The sequence below is a fragment of the Dendropsophus ebraccatus genome, chromosome 9 (assembly GCF_027789765.1).
Source record: "Dendropsophus ebraccatus isolate aDenEbr1 chromosome 9, aDenEbr1.pat, whole genome shotgun sequence".
Classification (NCBI taxonomy): Eukaryota; Metazoa; Chordata; class Amphibia; order Anura; family Hylidae; genus Dendropsophus; species Dendropsophus ebraccatus.
The window spans coordinates 43,262,852-43,281,242 of NC_091462.1; the positions used below are offsets into that span (position 1 = coordinate 43,262,852).

Genomic DNA, 18,391 nt, shown 5'->3' on the forward strand with positions numbered 1-18,391 from the left:
TGCCACCAATGTTCCAACATGATCGATGTTGGAGGAGAGCCAGGAGGCACCCATACACGGTAGATAGAAGCCAGTTTGGCCTCCACGTGTATAGTAAGTATGGAGGCTTTAGACTATAACAGGAAATCATACCTGTCTTATCTCATCACAAAGCAAGATAAAAACCAGTGTATATACTGCAATCTCAAGACCAGTAGGGGATCGTTGGAAATCCATCAGTAGGACGTATGCAAACAGCAGCAGGAATCCAATATAGAAGATGACTGTCCAGGAGAACACCACAAACGGAGAAGTAAAAAAGTGAAACAAATTGGACAGAATTGTTCTTTCCCCGTCTGTTTTTTTTCTGCATTAAAAAGTAAGAAGATACATAGGTGACCAATCTGCTACAGCTTTTACAATATGCAACCATGTATATTATATCAAAGCTTTATCAGTGATACAAACCTGAAGGATATGAACCCACAGCAGATTAGAGGAAAGAAGAAGAGGGACATGAGGATCTTCCAGTTCTTAGTATCCCTGGAAATTTCTCCATACCATTGCTTAGAGAGAAAGTTCTGAGCCACAAGAAAAGAAAGAAATGATGAGATGGAGGCAGGTTGTAAATTAAATGATGGCTATAAAACATGGTGAGTGGCCATAGGAATGCCAAGGGTTGGCCTGGTGTAAAGAGGAAAAACCAATTCAAGAATACTACAGCTAGATGTACCTCCCAACCAGTACAATACAATATGGTTTCCTAAAATAAAAGTCAAGTTTGAAACGACTGATGAATAATGCAAAGCTACTATATCGCATGTATCATGTGCACAATATAACAACATAAACCCAAATAGGGGGCATGTAACTGATGTAATAAGCTTTTGTGCCACCAGGTCTGTGACATCCTCACTATGAGATGACTATGTCTCTTACCTGCACCCCCGGCTGTGCTATAAATTGCTGGTCTTTTGCTTCGACTGCCATCTCAAGACAGTTACTCTTACCCCAGGCTTCACAGGAATAGACTAGCAGCATCTCTGCCAAATCCTCATCATTACTGTAACACTCTGTGAACAGTTCTAAGCCAATAACATAATTATAGTCAGATATAATATATAGACAAGGCTTAAAAAAAGAGGCTTTATTAAAGGGGTACTCCAGTGGGAAAAAAAATCAACTGATGTCAGAAAGTTATACAGATTTGTAAATGACTTCTGTTTAAAAATCTCAAGGCTTCAGCTGCTGTATTTCCTGCAGGAAGTGGTGTATTCCTTCCGGTCTGACTCGCTGCTGCCACCTCTGTCCATGACAGGAACTGTCCAAAGCAGAGGTTTTCTATGGGAATTTATAACTACTCTGGACAGTTCCTTTCAGGGACAGAGGTGGAAGCAGAGAGCACCTTGTCAGACTGGAAAGAATACACCATTTCCTGTAGGACATACAGCAGCTGATAGGTACTGGAAGATTGACATTTTAAATACAGGTTGTTTACAAATATGTATAACTTTATGGCACCAGCTGATTTGAAAACATTGTTTTTTTTTTCTCCAGAAAACCCCTTTAGATACTTAAAGGGGTTGTCCAGTGAAAAACTTTTTCTTTCAAATCAACTGGCATCAAAAAGTTATATAAATTTGTAATTTACTTCTATTAAAAAATCTCATGTCTTTTCATACTTATTAGCTGCTGTATGTCCGGCAGGAAATGTTTTATTTTCAGTCTGACACAGTGCTCTCTGCTGACATCTCTGGGCGAGACAGGAACTTTGTCTCGGTTTTCTATGAATCCCCATAGAAGACATCTCTGGCCGAGACAGGAACTGTTCAGAGCAGGAGAGGTTAGCAGAGAGCACTGTGTCAGACTGGAAATAAAAAAACACTTCCTGCAGGACATAAAGCAGCTGATAAGTATGGGAAGACTTGAGATTTTTTGATAGTATTAAATTACAAATCTATATAACTTTCTGATACCAGTTGATTTGAAAGAAAACGTTTTTCGCTGGACAACCCCTTTAAATTTAGTTCTAGAAGGAAAATGTCACAGTACTTTTCCTCAGCTTTCTTGCGTGCTCCTAATCTAATAAATAATGGCCTAACAACAAGAGCTGAATTAAAGACCACAGAGGATCCTAAACAGTGAATAGTATATCCTCCAAAAGATGTAAAGTAGTAATAAAAGCATAAATCAAAACCTAAGGCTACAGGTAACACATCATTTGCAAAGCTACACTGTATTGCTGTAGTAAAGGATTACATAAAGTAGGAATACACTTATGTTAATACTAATACAAGGTAGTTAAATTAGGCTGGCTGCATGGACTAATGGAATTGCATTTGTTATGCTCTGATGTGTTTTAGGCTGGTTTTACACAAAAGAAGAACACTAATACTAATAAATCATGGGTTCAGCTTGGCCAATTTAAATGTAAAATTTAACAGATTTTACTCCCCCTTCTGGATCTGCCAGGTTTCTGAGCGGGTGTGATATCTATTACTGATTATAATCCTGCATTAATTTAGCTACTGCAATATATATATATATATATATATATATATATATATATATATATATATACACACACAGTATATATATATATATATATATATATATATATATATATATATATATATATACAGTATATATGTAAAGAAAAACAGGGCTTCCTTCATGCAGTGTGCCCTTTATAGTACTGGTGTCTTCTATCTTCTTTATAGTCTATGTCTTCTTTATAGTACTGTGTCTAACCCATGTAACTATTCCAACATTTTGAAAGGGCAATTTGGAAGCGCACAATTTTATTTTGCTGCTGTAATGTTGCCCTAATAAAAGAAAAAAAATATTTACACATTATGGTGCATTTACACGGAGAGAATTATCTGACAGATTTTAGAAGCCAAAGCCAGGAACAGATTTGAAAGAGGAGAAATCTCAGTCTTTCCTTTATGACCTGTTCTGTTTATAGTCTGTTCCTGGCTTTGGCTTCAAAAATATGTCAGATACATCTTTCTGTGTAAACGTACCATTAGTGCTCCTTGTAGATGTTCTACAGTAAATTATTGATCTAAAATTAGACGCTCAATATAGATAATTATATTTGCATTTTAAAGTAATTTCTTGTAGCAACCTAACAGAACAGCATTTTATAGTATAAGTGCTGTGTATACCTAAGGGAAGACTTTGTTTCACCACATAAAGAAAGACGTCATAAAATATTAATACTTTGCTACCCTCTCAGCTTATTTTATAAGATTCTACTATACATCAATACTTCGTCTAGCCAACTAATAATTGTATCAAGTCTATACAGACCGAGCTGGAAGCGGTCCCTTGGGTACAGGTATGTTCCCACTGATTAAATGCATACTTCCAATGTGATTGTTTATACAGGACGTTGCTTTAACTACACAATGAATATACAGTAGCTCCTAATTGATGCTATATAGAAGCTCATTCATTCCCGTTTTATAACATAGCATAGTCATCCAAACTTTACCCACGGCTCTGGTTTCATACTCATTTGCAATCTCCTCGGATTCCCCGGCAGCATTGATATCATTCTTTACTTTGGCCAAGCTTTTCAGTAGTTTGCTTGCTCCCAATGCAGCCAAGGTGCACCCCCTTGTCTGGAATTATACATTAATAACATATTACAGTACTAGTTCCAAAAGAACCTTCCATTAGTAAACAGCGTTATAATATGTATAGAAAAACACCAATGACCTTTTAGGTAGTTATTGTGAATTAACTTTATTACCCAGTGATTATTAGAAAGATATCCAGTGTGTAACTCTACTTGCTTTATAGAAATACAAAAGGAGTAAGTGAGTAAGTAAAGATTTTATTTCTGGATTTCTATGACACCCAATAATGCAATTTTTTAAAGCAACTTTGTACCCACTTTGTGACCATTGTGCCGTTGCGCTATGTTTCGGGCACGCGCAGTGACGCACAGAGTCGGTAGCGTTACTGCGCGTGCGTGGGATCGTAGCTCAGCGGAACGCAACTGCGCATGTGCGGAGAAGAGGACCAGCTGATTCAGCGGGCGGCACAATGGTATGCGGGGGAGGGGGACAGGCAGGAGAGGCGGGGAAAGGCCGGGTGCAACACAAACACTGGGCGGGGGCGGCGTTGTGAGGATACACCAGAGAGGCGGTGCGGACCCGCCTACGTCATTGCAGCGGCGCCAGGGGGTCAGGAGGTGGCGTATGCGCAATGGCTGCTAATACTGTGCGGCCAGACAGAGGGCAGATTGGGAGGCAGGGCGAGACGGACAACCATACCACACAGGCGGCGCTGGCCTAGATCACGATCGCTCTAGGCCACACCTCTTTGGCACGGCTACAGCCCGAATAAAGTATCAATTTCAGCCTCTAGAAAGCGACACCAGCATGGATAAACATACCAGCAAAAAGAAGGTATAAGTAGTTGGGGGGCGGAGTCAAAAAGTGGGTACAGAGTCGCTTTAACACCGAAGTTCCCCTTCAAAGGTATTAAAAACAGCACCTCTTTTGTCCATGAGTTTTCTTTGGTTATGTAGCACAGCCCAACTCAAGTGAATACATGGTAGGCAGTAGTGGATTATAATAGGGGCGTTTTGGGCGGTAGACCGGGGCCCTGAGCTCCTGGGGGGCCCATGACCACCCAAAAAGACTTTCAATGGTGTACTGTCTCCTGGCTACACTTCTGCCATGATTTGCAAAAAAATTACTGTTTTTTTATGGCAATTTTGCACAAATCAGGACATCATGACATTATCTATCCTGTACTATGAACGCCAGGCTAGTGTCGCCATAGTTACAGTGGGGTGGGGGGGCCCAGGCTTGGTGAACAGCCCGGGGCCTATGGTAAATTTAATCCGCCCCTGATGGTAGGTGACTGGAGACCCTCTTTCTGGAGATTGCTGCATATCCCAGTGGTGGATCAGATATGTGTGGTGTATCCTGTGTAATAACCCTTTTACTGGCTGAATTGTTTTTTGCTCTTTAATATTTCAATTAGTATGAGTAACAACCAATTAAATGGCATTTTAAATGGTATTTTTTAACATAAGATACTGTAGACAGATATTAAATTAAACATAAAATGCTTTAAATGTTGTAATTCATGCTTAAAAGACTACCTGTCATGAAAAGTAACAAGTCAAACAGATGACATATTTAAAGTTATTGACAACACTGCTAAAACCCACTGTGATCAGGAGATACAGCCAGAGAGAGCATTTCAGCAGCGCAATTCACTCCCTGGCTGACCACTAATGCCGTCAATGTAGCCTCATGGACTTACATTGTTAGAATTGGCCTTTTGTCAGAATTGGCCCAGCTATATTACCTCATAATTGAACAAGAAGTTCAAAAAAAAGTAAATAATGCAAATAAATGTGAAGCCATGAACATTACAGTGATCTTACCTGCTCCCATATTACTTTAGAAAGTTCTCTTTTATTCTGTAGTATGGCCCATATAAATAGAACCTGGACAGGATGCTTTATTATTGGAGTCAGATCCTGATCAATGAGAAACAGCAGATACAGATTACAAGTTATTAGCCTGCATTGTTTTATTCAAGTAACACATGGGTGTAATCATATCCTGTTGCACATGCAGTTTCATCTGTCAATATCATGGTAAGCTGTGGAGGTATGGCATGGTTTTGTGGGGAAAAATATTTATCTTAAAGGACAAGTGCCATGAAAAACTTTTTCCCAGTAATTGAAGCACATTACAAAGTTATATAACTCTGTAATATGCTTCAATCACCTATCTGCCTCCCTTCCCTGTCTTTTCCCCCCTCCACCCCCCACCAGGAAGTCCTTTAATTTGGGAAGACGTAATCAGTAACTGACAGCTATCTGTATATGGGGCTGCGCAAGGAATCAGCAAAATCAGCGCTAGTTTGCAGTGCCTATAGAAGGCACAATTATTCTCACAGCCAGGCCGCACGAACAATTACCATGTCATTTGTGTAGCCATTTAGATATATTATCAGCCACACATCCCCTGTGTACAGTTAGGCTAAGTTCACACCGCATTTTTTAACATATACGTTTTAGGGGGGGAGTAATGAAAAAACAGATGCAACTGTGTGTCGTCCATTTGGATCAGTTTTTTCATTGGCTTCCGTTATAAAAAAAATTGGATCAGTTTTTTATTATTTTTTAGCATACACAAAAATCCATTTAAGGGTGCGTTCACACCTACAGGATCTGCAGCAGATTTGATGCTGTGTTCAGTTATTTAAATGAAATCTGCTGCAGAAAATCAGCTGCAGATCCTGTAGGTGTGAACGCACCATAAAAATGGATCAGTTAAACTGACTCCAAAAACGCAGAATGAACCTAGCCTAAGCAATAAAATTTGCCGCCACACAAAGGGGGCAATCAGCCATCAAGTGGATGTCTTCCTGCTTATTGGCTGATCGCTGACACTATTATACGGGCTGATTATCCGCCAAAGCAGTGCTTCTAGCAACGTTCCTTGCTGATAACTGGCCCATATAAAAGAGGCTTTATACACATGTCAGTCACTGAGTGAAACCACCCACTCGACATCTAAAAATAGAAGGAGCAGAAGCCTCAACCAATAAATTACAAGTAATACTGAATATTTTCTCACATTACTATATATCAGTCTTTTCACCTCCCTCCGGCTCTATAACATGATACTGGTAGATTATATAGTATTCTAATGGCGACAGGTTTCCTTTAAAGGGATGTTAAGCCAATAAAACAAGCACTTCATAGTCAGTTATCAGATTTTTAAAAACATCCTTCACAGTGACCAATGCATATTAAAGAGATGATAGATAGATAGATAGATAGATAGATAGATAGATAGATAGATAGATAGAGAGATAGATAGATAGATAGATAGATAGATAGATAGATAGATAGATAGATAATAGAAGATAGATAGATAGATAGATAGATAATAGAAGATAGATAGATAGATAGATAGATAGATAGATAGATAGATAGATAGATAGATAGATAGATAGATATGCAAAGATATTCCGCAGCACACCAGCATACTTGGAAGAAGTTGTAATTTATTACAAAAAGTGCAAAAAATACAAAAGATGCAACGTTTCGATCTTCTCACAAGATCATTATCAAGCATGCTTGCTTGCTGATGCTTGATAATGATCTTGTGAGAAGATCGGAACGGTTCCTTTTTTTTATTTTTTGCACTTTTTGTAATACATTACAACTTTTTCCACGTATGCTGGTGTGCTGCGGAATATATTTGCATACTTCTGGGGATCCCCGAGCCAAGGGACTGACTCTGTGCAGCACCCGCTTCTTGAGGATTTGGATGTGCGGCTTTTTCTTGTATCTAGATAGATAGATAGATAGATAGATAGACAGATAGATAGATAATAGAAGATAGATAGATAGATAGATAGATAGATAGATAGATAGATAGATAGATAGATAGATAGATAGATGATAGATAGATAGATGATAGATAGATAGATAGATAGATAGATAATAGATAGATAGATGATAGATAGATAGATAGATAGATAGATAGATAGATAGATAGATAGATAATAGATAGATAGATGATAGATAGATAGATAGATAGATAGATAGATAGATAGATAATAGATAGATAGATAGATAGATAGATGATAAAATTAGATGTAGAATTTTATCTGTGCATCGACTAACAACCTGTGCAAAATGTTCCCTAGTCATTCACCTGAATCTCTGATTCATCACAGCTGTTCCTATCGTCTTTTCGATTCCTCTGATAGCTCAAAACCATTTTCCAGATAAAAGTGAGTAAAGAATCGTTGTAAGAATTTTTGGCAATTTGCAAATTACGAAAAACTAGAGTACTAAAATGTTGAGAAAAAAGCTCACTGAGGATTTCACTGGTAAGAAACTTGCGTAGATTCAAGCCATTCTCTAAGAGAAGACGCACAAATTTTGGCCTATCCTTTACCAGTGCGGCAAACATGGCATCCTCCAAGTCAGCTGACTATGAAAAACAGGAAAAAGAAGAGCAAAGGAAAAAGGCGAAACATTAATGAACAAACTGTAACAAGAAAAGCGGGTCTCTGCAGTAAGGACTACTGTGATCAATAACTTTTGACATGCCTGATGAGAAGTTATTTTTCATGACAGTAGTGACTCTTATATGGCATAGTAAATACATCTAAAAATTCTCAAAAAACAAGGACATGTCAAAAGTTTTGATGTGAGACCTCCAGGAGAATGAGCCAGGAAAAAGGCATGGTAAAACGCTTTAACCAGCCTGCAGCAATTTCCATCCAAGCATCTCCATTATAAATCTTTGAGGCCGCTGGATGGAGATGATTGACAGGTAAAGCATGCTTCCTCTCTCTCCTGTTTGGTGGGGGGTCTCTCCTGAGATCTGGACCAATCAAAACATTTGATATGTCAATAGTTTCTCTCCTTCAATAATTCCTTTATTTATATGGTGCCAACACATTCCGTAACACTGTACAGAAATTGTCATCAAAACACATATAGACATTAGCATTAGTATACAAATGAAAATATAAAAATTAATGATTTAATATCTACTGACACCATTCAACCATCCCACATTAGAGGACGAAATAGCTCAAGCAGTGGCCATAAGCTAAAGACGACAACTAACATATTTCAATCTAGGCTAAAAAACTAGACAAAGATTAAAAAGAAAATGGACATCATCATCTATATGTATTTGTTTTCCTACATATCTGTTGTAATGGCCTCCTTCTGTTCTTACGTGTGCCTCGTCATGGACCAGTGTTTTACATTGTGATGTTACGCACCTCCCATCTCCGGTCATTGGTGAAGATCTCCTCGCTGGCCAATTCCAGCTGATTCCATTCCAGAAGTAGTTTCAGCTGAGCATTCCAGTTATCCTTATCCTGCTCATTGGTGCTAAAGGCTATGATAAGGAACTGGCATTAGGAAAATGTAGGAACCAATTCAGTTCAAAGAAAGTAACCGTTTCTTTATGTTTCTATACATTTCTCTATATATTTCTATAACTCCCTATATCAGGGAGAGATGATGTTTCACGATCCTCCTGAGGAAGCGGGAAGATTGCGAAACGCACTCACCTGTCACGCTACATGGGTAAGTGCAATAGGACCGTTTGATCAGCTACAGTGTTTCCCTGGATGTCTAGTCTATGTTTTTGCCTTAATTTTAGCGGACCTTACTGTGATATGGCTGGCATCGAGGTCTGAATAGGTTAGACCATAGAACGTTCACATGGCTGTTGATTATGTGCATTATATGTTTACAATGATACTGACACTTTATATTGTCTGATTGTTACTCTGTCGCTTTGGAATCTTTCGCACTTTTTTCATATGTATTAATAAAACATTGCTTTATTGAGATAATATGCCTTAGGTGTTTCTTTCAGTATAAATGGTTATGTACAGGCATAGTAACGATTAATGATTCCATGCATGTCTACTTACTGCCGGTGATAAGAGGTTTTGTCAATTATGAGCTATTGTGTAAAGATTTTAGAGAGAGATTTATATAGAAAAGATGAGAAATAAAATATTAATTAGACATTACTAATATCTATTTTTTTCTATATTAGTAGAAAATGTTTTGAGCTGGTGCGCTTCATTATAGTATGTAGTTTACATTTATTGTGTTTTATACATTTTTGTTGAATTATTTAATACTTGCATTTACTTAATAGGGGCTTAGTACTACAGCGTTGGCCATTATTATGCCAGAAATTAGGATATGATTCCCCTTTAAGACTCCTCAGCAATAGATCAGAATGCAGGAATGAATCACAGGGGCAGTTATAGCTGATGATATCAGGGACATAGCCTGGTAGGTTCCATTTATTGTACCAATGCATGTAATTATGTCAGACCTCATAGGGGTGATGATGTCACAGGTGGGGTCTTGGCTAACAATTACATCTAAAAAAAACAGAGGTGGTTGCTTGCCATGTACAATGAGCACTAATGATTTTTAGGCTATGTTCACACAACCTATCCTGTACTCCTTTAACAGCTGTTGACCAAATGTTCGTCCAGCTGACAGCTGTATCTTCCGACCCCCACCAATACCCATGAAAGTTTGGCATGGCTGAATGCACTAACCATAGAAAGAGAGGGGGGTAAGCCACTGCCAGATCATTTTGATGGCAGTCTATCCCTCTGGTTGGGTAGTTAAAATCCAATATGCCCAACTCTTCTACCTCCAACATCATCTGTCGGAGAAGAGTTAAAAGGCCCATATACACGTTAGATGATTGGCCCAAATATGTAGGGTTCATACAACTTTTGACAAAAGTGTATGAGAACCTTTAATCTTGCCCTGCTTGCAATGGGAATATGTGGCTAATTTACTACCCTAACCATTAACTGCACAAACTACTGTATGGTAATTTGGTGTTACACCCTAAAATAAGTATTTAGAGTAGATAATCACTTTCTCAGTCTTTGCTTATAGTAAAATTGTTCAGTGTACAGTAATAGTAAGTGTACTCACTGTGTATATTGACAGCAGCTCCCTGTGTACCTCATAGAGCTAAAATCAGACTCTACTCCTCCAGGCGGGTCTGTCCTGCTCTGTGGTGAGTCTGTCCATAAGATGGCCGACATAGAGGAGCATGTGACCATGCCTCAACTCCAGTGTTCACCACTGAGCCTGTATATGTCTATGGGTCTATGGTGGACACAGGGAGGGGGGGGGGCTTGGTCACATAAGGACAGAAAAACCACGGAGCAGGACAGCACAGCCTGAAGGAGGGGAATCCCAATTTTAGATCTATGAGGTACACAGGGAGCTGCTATCAGTATATACAGTGAGTACACTTACTAATAATGTACACAGAACAATTTTACTATAAAGCGGCCAACCCCTTTAGGGTGGTTTGGTGATCTCCCTACCTGGCGGCACCCCTTAGCAATGGGTTTCCTTCACAGAAGGGATATCTGGCTAATCCCATGTTTTGAGACTCGTGACTGAGGCTCTGTGGACCCCCCCCCCCCTCCCCTTTATTTTTTTTTGCATACCTTTATAAAGTGCAAAAGAAATGGCATTAGTCACAATCTCATCTCCAGCTTGTTCCATCTTTATCACAGTCAAAAGATGCAAGTTATCCATTATTTCTTTAATCTGCAAAAAAAAAGAAACCAATCCAATCACTCTGGGACTTGTGCTGTCTGCTCTGCCAACCTAACCTAAATGTTATTTTATGATAATAACTAATTATCATATATAAAGTAAAAAATTATAGAATATTCACACCAGTTGATATCCTCTGACCCAATCATTTATGCTTAAAGTGGTTGTTCACCAAAAAAAAAAACAAAAAAAAAAACACACACACACACACATTTCTTTCAAATCAACTGGTGCCAGAAACTGCCAGAGATTTGTAATTTACTAGTTTAAAAAAAATCTCAAGTCTTCCAGTACTGATCAGCTGCTGTATGTCCTGCAGGAAGTGGTGTATTCTGTCCAGTCTGACACAGTGTTCTCTGCTGCCACCTTTGTCCATCTCAGGAACTGTCCAGAGCAGTAGCAAATCCCCATAGAAAACCTCTCCTGCTCTCTAGACTAGAAATAATACACCACTTCCTGCAGGACATACATTAGCTAATAAGTACTGAAGGACTTGAGATTTTTTTTATAGAAGTAAATCCCATATCTATATAACTTTCTGGCGCCAGTTGATTTGAAAGATTTTTTTTTTTTTATTGCTGAACTACTCTTTCAATGAAAAAGTATTAATTTTTTCTGAACCTGACAAATGTAGAAATCTCTGCACTATACATAATTATGCAATACAATTCCCACTGCCATCAGCTGAGTCATATGGGAATACTTTCAATCCCAGTTCATTGCAGGAGGTTAATCACCCTCTTCCTTTCTAAAGATAGCTAAAAATAATGTCTATGAATAAATATATTATCCTTAATGGCTGTTCATTTTTCCCAACATCATGGGAATGGTTCTGTATGACTAATGTAGATATTAGGTAATGTTCTGTGGAAGTGAAATGCAATTTGGTACACATATCAGGAGCACAAAATGCTACATCTGCCCTGTAATAGCATCATACACCTTCTAATAAAAGAACACTATGTCCCATGGCAAGAAGAGTGGAAGCTAAAACCTTCATTAGAAATTCATCCTTTTATAAAAATACTTATTACAAGAACACAGTCTACATGGAAGTTACTGGGATCAACAATAGTGCTTTCAACTAGCACAGCATTCTGGTAAGAGCAAATCTATATTTGACCCGTTATATATTTCTCCATAATGTAATATTTTCAAAGAATGCTATGAGTAGAGTGCTAACATGAAATGGACAAACAGACAGAACTTGCCATCGGTACTCAAAGTGGTGCATAAACTTAGAAAAGTATAATAAGAAGAGCTGGACCACTTTAAAGGGGATATTCAGGTTAAGAAAAACATGGTCGCTTTCTTCCAAAAAACAGCACAATTCTTGTCTTCGGTTTGGGTGTGTTCTTTCAATTCAGTTCCATTGAAATTAATGGAGCCTAAAGGGGTTGTCCGGCATTCAGTAATTTTTAATATACTGCTGCTGGTGCATATAAAAGAATAAACATCCTGGGGGGGATTTACAAAGACCGGCGTACAAGTACACCGGTCTTATATTAGGCCCCGCCCCTTTTCTCCGGCAGGATTTGCTAGAAGGAGTACGCCAGCTGGGCGCCCGAATCTGCACCCGGCAAACCAAATCTACACCTGCTTCCAGCAGGTTTAGATTTGCGTCCTGATTTGTGCCTGATCATGATAAATTAGGCGTGGGAGGAGGCCACATCTCCTCCCCGCCTTATCACACACCCCCAAGCTCCACCAGCCTGCCCATTGGGCAAGTCGGGTGTACGGGAGGGGTGCGCCAGGGAGAAGGGGTGAATCTGCACCTTCTTCCTGTAGTACGCCTCTGGCGTATGCTTCATAAATCCCCCCCCCCCATGTTTACCTCTCCATGCTCCATGCTTCATGTGTGACCTGCCTCACTATTGGAATGGGAGACTTGGATCCACATTCTTGAGAGTGCGGCATCAAGGGGTTAGACTCCCCATAATAGTAAGCAGCCGTGTTTTTGTAACCCTGGATAAACTCTTTCATTTCAGAAGTGACATGCAATAGCATAAACAGAAACAGGGGGCATAGCCAACAGCAGGAGCAGGTCATCAGAATGCGGTTCTGGAATCAAGTGAGGTGAGTACTTGAGTCCATCAAGTTCAACCAAGGGAGGGGATGGAAAACCAAAGTAGGGGGTGGGAAGCTCTGTGTAAAAAAAAATTGAGGTTTTGTCGATATAAATATATTATGTTCATATTTATTGATCCAGGGGAGTTTTACTTGCCCAAACCAAAAAGCTAAAACGGCAGTAGAAATGGAATACTATGCTAGCTACATTGTTGAACATTTGTTAAAAAAAAAAAAAAAAAAGTGTTTAAAAGAATTTAGAAATTTTCTACCCATCGTATCCAGGTCTCCATCTCATCTTCTGCCAACCGAGATATAGTGCGTGGCAGGTATCGAACAAGCTTTTCCTTAATGGCGGAAGAAGCAAGAGAGGTGCCCTCGGCGTCCACAAGGCTGGCAATCACATCGGCTGTCTGGCCAGATCCCTCTACTACAACACATGGAATCTTACTCTTAATGGCGTTGTTTATAGCCTGTAGAAGATAGACAAACTGATGAGTTCATCATCTACATTGATATTTGTAATGAGAAGAACAATTATGAATACTTTTTCTTTTATTGTGCCTTTCTACTCGGAAGTACATCTGTAGTGGCCATACACAGTAGACTAACACTGAATTATACTCACTCTCCAAAAATTAAACAGGTATAATAAATAGCTTTTCATTGAGAAAACATGCATGCTTAGCCAAACCAACTGTGTATGTGGGAGTCAGGAAGAATAGATGTTGGCCACAAACCAATTTGGCCACCTTCATGTAAATGAGACACAAGTGGGCTGTAGTATACATTAAAAAATATTTGACTGTTTTGAATTCCGCTTGCCTTATTTTAAGTATTTTAAAGGGGTACTCCAGCCAAATCTAAAAATCCAGGGCCGGTCGGGGGAAGATAATAAAGAATCTATACTATAATACTATACAATAGTATATCATCTACACCCGTCTACGCGCCCCCACAGCGCAGCGTCCCCAGCTCACAACCCCCTGCCTCCAGTTTCTTCCAGCTTTCTGCATTGTCACATTCCAAGTGGAAGTACCAGCTCAGCCAGTCAGTGAATGCAGAGGCGTCCCACCCAAATCATTGGCTTAGTGGGCATTTCTTAGCCGGGACGTAACGTTGCAGGAACGAGAGCTGCAGGAAGCCAGCGTCTGTCAGTGAGCTGGTGATGCTGTGCTGCAGGGGCACAGGGACAGGTAAGTATAGCTTCTTTATTACTTTGCACCCCCGCTGGGATTTTTAGATTTCCCCGGCGATTTAATTTAAGCCACTCTGATGACCCGAAGGAAATTCTGAAGAAACGCTATTTCTACTGTTTTCAGGGCTCAAAAGTGACTTGATGGCAAAGAACACACTGATGCACAAAGAAGCATGTTTCACTTCAACATATTATGAAATAACATGTTATCAGCATTATATTTTTTAAATAACCAATCTAACAAATGTCTGTCACAAAATATTTTCCCAATTTTACGAAAAGTAAGAGTTTTTGAATAATTTCTATTCTAAATATTCTGTCGGCACTCACCCTTAATGTCTCTTTCCCTCCTCCCTGAGCAAAGCAGACAATAGGAATTTTTCCACCATAATTAGAATCTGCAGAAAAGCAAGGATGAAGAATGTCTGGCGTGTAACAAGAAATTGTAATATTAACTGTAATTGTATCAACATTGTTTTGATGAAGTAACAATACAGTAAGAAGGATATTTACTGCTGTGTCTAAAACGTGCGACTTTTCTACCAAGTATTCGTCGGTGTTGTACCCAGCCGAATAGGAATAATTTTAAAAAAATATTCATAAATTTGTAAAAAAAAAAAATAGTTGCAAAAAGAAAAAGAAAAGTTGCAAACAAATTCCCCTGGTACTGACCAGACGTAGGCCTGCATCTGTTTGTGTGACTTTTTAAAAGGTTGCAAATGATAACTTGAGGGCAAATATCGGATTATGCAAATTGTTTGTGATTATTTAAAACCGACAAGTTAAAAAAATATTTGCTTGTTGAATACTGGTTCATAAATAGAACTTAGACCAAAAATAGATGAAAAATCCAATTATTCACCTAAAAATAGGCACCCTTGATCAATTTCCCCCAAGTATTGATTTGGACTAAAGCATTTGTTTCTAGTTTTTAACACTGTAATAGCAGCAGGTGGCTCCAGCTCTCACTCACCACCACTGGCATTAGTCCCTTCCTCTACTCCCTGTTTGATGCCATCTACTGCGCCTGTTATACACTGCTTCTGTGTGCAGCACTCCTCCAGCCAGTGCCATTCCTTCTCTCATGCTATTTTCAGTTCTGGCTTATAAGGGTTCCTGCCTCAACCCCCTTACATGTTCTTGCCTCACCTTGATCCCTGTGTTCCAACACACTATCCAGCATCTGACCCAGACTGCTGACTACACCTACCTGACTTACCCCCTGGCGTCTCCAGGTTTAGTGCCTAGGGCAGCAGCAGCTGTTAATACAGCCCTGGGCATGGCCCAAAGCCAAACTGGTTCAGTAGCAAAGCAGGTCCACATTTAATTTGACAATGATCAAATCCAACCATATTACTTTCAGGGGGATAACTTGGAGGCCTGGGAGTACATATACTATTAGTGCACAGATATCTGCATGTGCCACAGTACAGTCACAGATGTACCCAAATTATTATAGGATTTATAAATGCCACTATTAATAGATTCCCCATTTTATTTTCCAGTTACCAGAAGATTTGAATAGAAATATTATTAAAATTAGTTTTAAAAAATGAGCCTCTAAGGCTAGAGGCATCAGAGAGATTACATGTATCTACATAACTCATACCTGGGACATTAAGTTCTGAGATGTATTTCTCCAATGACGCACGGAGATCAGCTTCTGTGGTTGGATGGCCATTGGATCCATTGTCCACCAGGATCATGTGGGTGTGGTTGTTGTCTAGACAGTAGAGAGGGTCACGCTTTTGCTCATCCATGGTATAATGAGCCACATAATTTCCCTGTCACATAGAAAGTTATGTTAGAGATCATTTCAATGTTTTCCCTTTTATATATGCCTATTCCACTGATAATCATTATAAGGAGCGGGCCAGCCTGGGGCGGATCAGCGCTATGGGGCGGGGCAGTGCTCCTAATGGTCTTACCGGACCGCGGAGTGAACAGCTAAGTGCAAGGGAATGCCACTGAGGATAAAGGTCACAGACATACAGTACCTTCATCCTCGGCGCCGGCTGTGCAATATCAGAGGTATCAGCAGGTTAGATTAGTCTAACCTGCTGATAGTTCCCATTTAATTCAATGTAATACACTATGTCCTCCAATTTAACTGTAATACAAGCTAAGTCCCCCTCAGTTAATGTTAAGACCAGGGTGCCACAGTACAGTTAATGCATGGAGAAGAAATCATGTCCACATGCAGAGGTCAATGGCCGCACTTTTTTTTCAGGAAAGTTGTGTCATCACCTGTATGACCATTGGCAACCACATGTGGATATGGGTTCATCTGCATGCAGTAAATGCACCGTGGGACCCTAACCTCACACACTGTGCCCAGTCAATTTTAATATGCTAGACTCTCCTTGAGCCCTGCACCCTTCTACAAATCATATTATTCTGGTACCCTCTATGAGTTGAAATACTCTGTGCCCACTCTATGATTTGTAATATCTTGTGCCCCCCCCCCCCGACTATCACCTTGCCCTCTCTATGATTTCTAGTACCCTGTGCCATTTGTACTACACTGTGCTCCTCTCTATTGTATGTAATAAACTGTATAATCTATTATACATAGCTCCATCCAAGAATAGCAATAAGACACTGTTCTGTCACCATGCCCACACTGTGCTCACTAGATGCCAGGCCTGTTACCCAGGAAGAGATGCAAGGGATGCAATGACATGATCAGGCCACCTGCATCCCATAGAGAGTGCCGCACAGCAGTGTAGGGAGCCAGCTGCTCCATTACACCACCAGCAGGCTGAGCTTTCTATTATAAGAGTGTCCTATGAATGCAATTACTGATTATTGATCCAAACCTCAGCTGCTGACGGACGGATAAGTGTGTCACGATTGGAGATCATTCCCCAGGCTGCAATGCCAATGGCTACCACCTTCTCTTCTGAGCTCCGACTGATGGTATTATCTCTTACCACCTCTCCAATGTACTTCATAAGACCATAATGGGTGCCTCCTGTGAAGATCCAGGCACCTGCAAGTAAGTAATAAAACACACTTAAGTGTCCCTGTCATTTACCAACACTTTTGACATGTCACAGAGACATAGCAAAAAGTGATTGGAGTCCAACAGCACAAAGGAACCTGGTCCAGATAATTGCAGGGTAGAAGGAAGGATGCTGGGTGTCTCTAATCCCGACGCTGACTTGTATCATACACAGAAGTGAAGGGATCTAACAGCATCCAGGTTATGTCATCTTTAATTTATTGAATACCCATAAGCACAAAATGGCGACGTAAAGAACAATAGAGGTCGACACATCTCCATTTTGGATATTTAAAGGGGTTGGCCACTATATAGTAAAATAAGTCAGTACAAAGTATTAGTGTGCTCAATGTATATACGGACAGCAGCTCTCTGTGTACCTCATAGAGCTAATACCAGACTCCCCTCCTCCAGGCTGGGCTGCCCTGCTCTGTTTAGTTTCTGTCCATAAAATAGCCTACATGGAGGAGCATGTGACCATGCCCCGCCTCCAGAGTTCTCCATAGGCATATACAGGCTCAGTGGGGGACACCGGGGGGCGGGGCATGGTCACATGCTCCTCCATGTCAGAAATCTTATGGACAGACTCACCACAGAGCAGGGCAGCCTAGCCTGGTAAAGGGAAGTCTGATATTAGCTCTATGAGGTACACGGGGAGCTGCTGTCAGTATATACAGTAAGTACAGTTACTAATACTGTACACTGAGCAATTTTACTATAAAGTGGCCAACCTCTTTAATAAATTGATAATTACATAACCTGGATGCTGGGAATATCCTGTGTTGACTATTGCATAAAAAATTGCCTAGATTTTATAGCCTAGATTGTTTTCTTTACCAGTGAGATACTGCAATATATTCTTTTTTCTAATCAGTTTCTATTTTCAGATTGTAATTTTTAAAATTTCATTTCTAGTACAGTATTATGGAGGCAGCGTGCACACCCACATCCAAATTCCATGCTGCGTGCAACGGAGCATGCGGCCGGAGCCGCACACTCCATTGTGTGA

The 18,391-nt window shown here is 39.9% G+C and overlaps 1 protein-coding gene across 1 annotated transcript in view; it reads right to left on the reverse strand.

Moving 5' to 3' along the window:
- The window catches only part of TRPM8 (transient receptor potential cation channel subfamily M member 8), a 50,368-nt gene that overhangs the window by 11,827 nt on the left and 20,150 nt on the right, over positions 1-18,391 (reverse strand). The window contains exons 6-17 of the mRNA XM_069985197.1: positions 17,198-17,370; positions 15,988-16,162; positions 14,709-14,776; positions 13,453-13,653; positions 11,002-11,104; positions 8,773-8,891; positions 7,686-7,967; positions 5,393-5,488; positions 3,479-3,608; positions 919-1,064; positions 448-560; positions 133-346 (exon numbers count right to left, since the gene is read on the reverse strand). Of these exons, the coding sequence (XP_069841298.1) occupies positions 133-346; positions 448-560; positions 919-1,064; positions 3,479-3,608; positions 5,393-5,488; positions 7,686-7,967; positions 8,773-8,891; positions 11,002-11,104; positions 13,453-13,653; positions 14,709-14,776; positions 15,988-16,162; positions 17,198-17,370 (1,820 nt within the window). The remainder of the gene's footprint in view (positions 1-132; positions 347-447; positions 561-918; positions 1,065-3,478; positions 3,609-5,392; positions 5,489-7,685; positions 7,968-8,772; positions 8,892-11,001; positions 11,105-13,452; positions 13,654-14,708; positions 14,777-15,987; positions 16,163-17,197; positions 17,371-18,391) is intronic.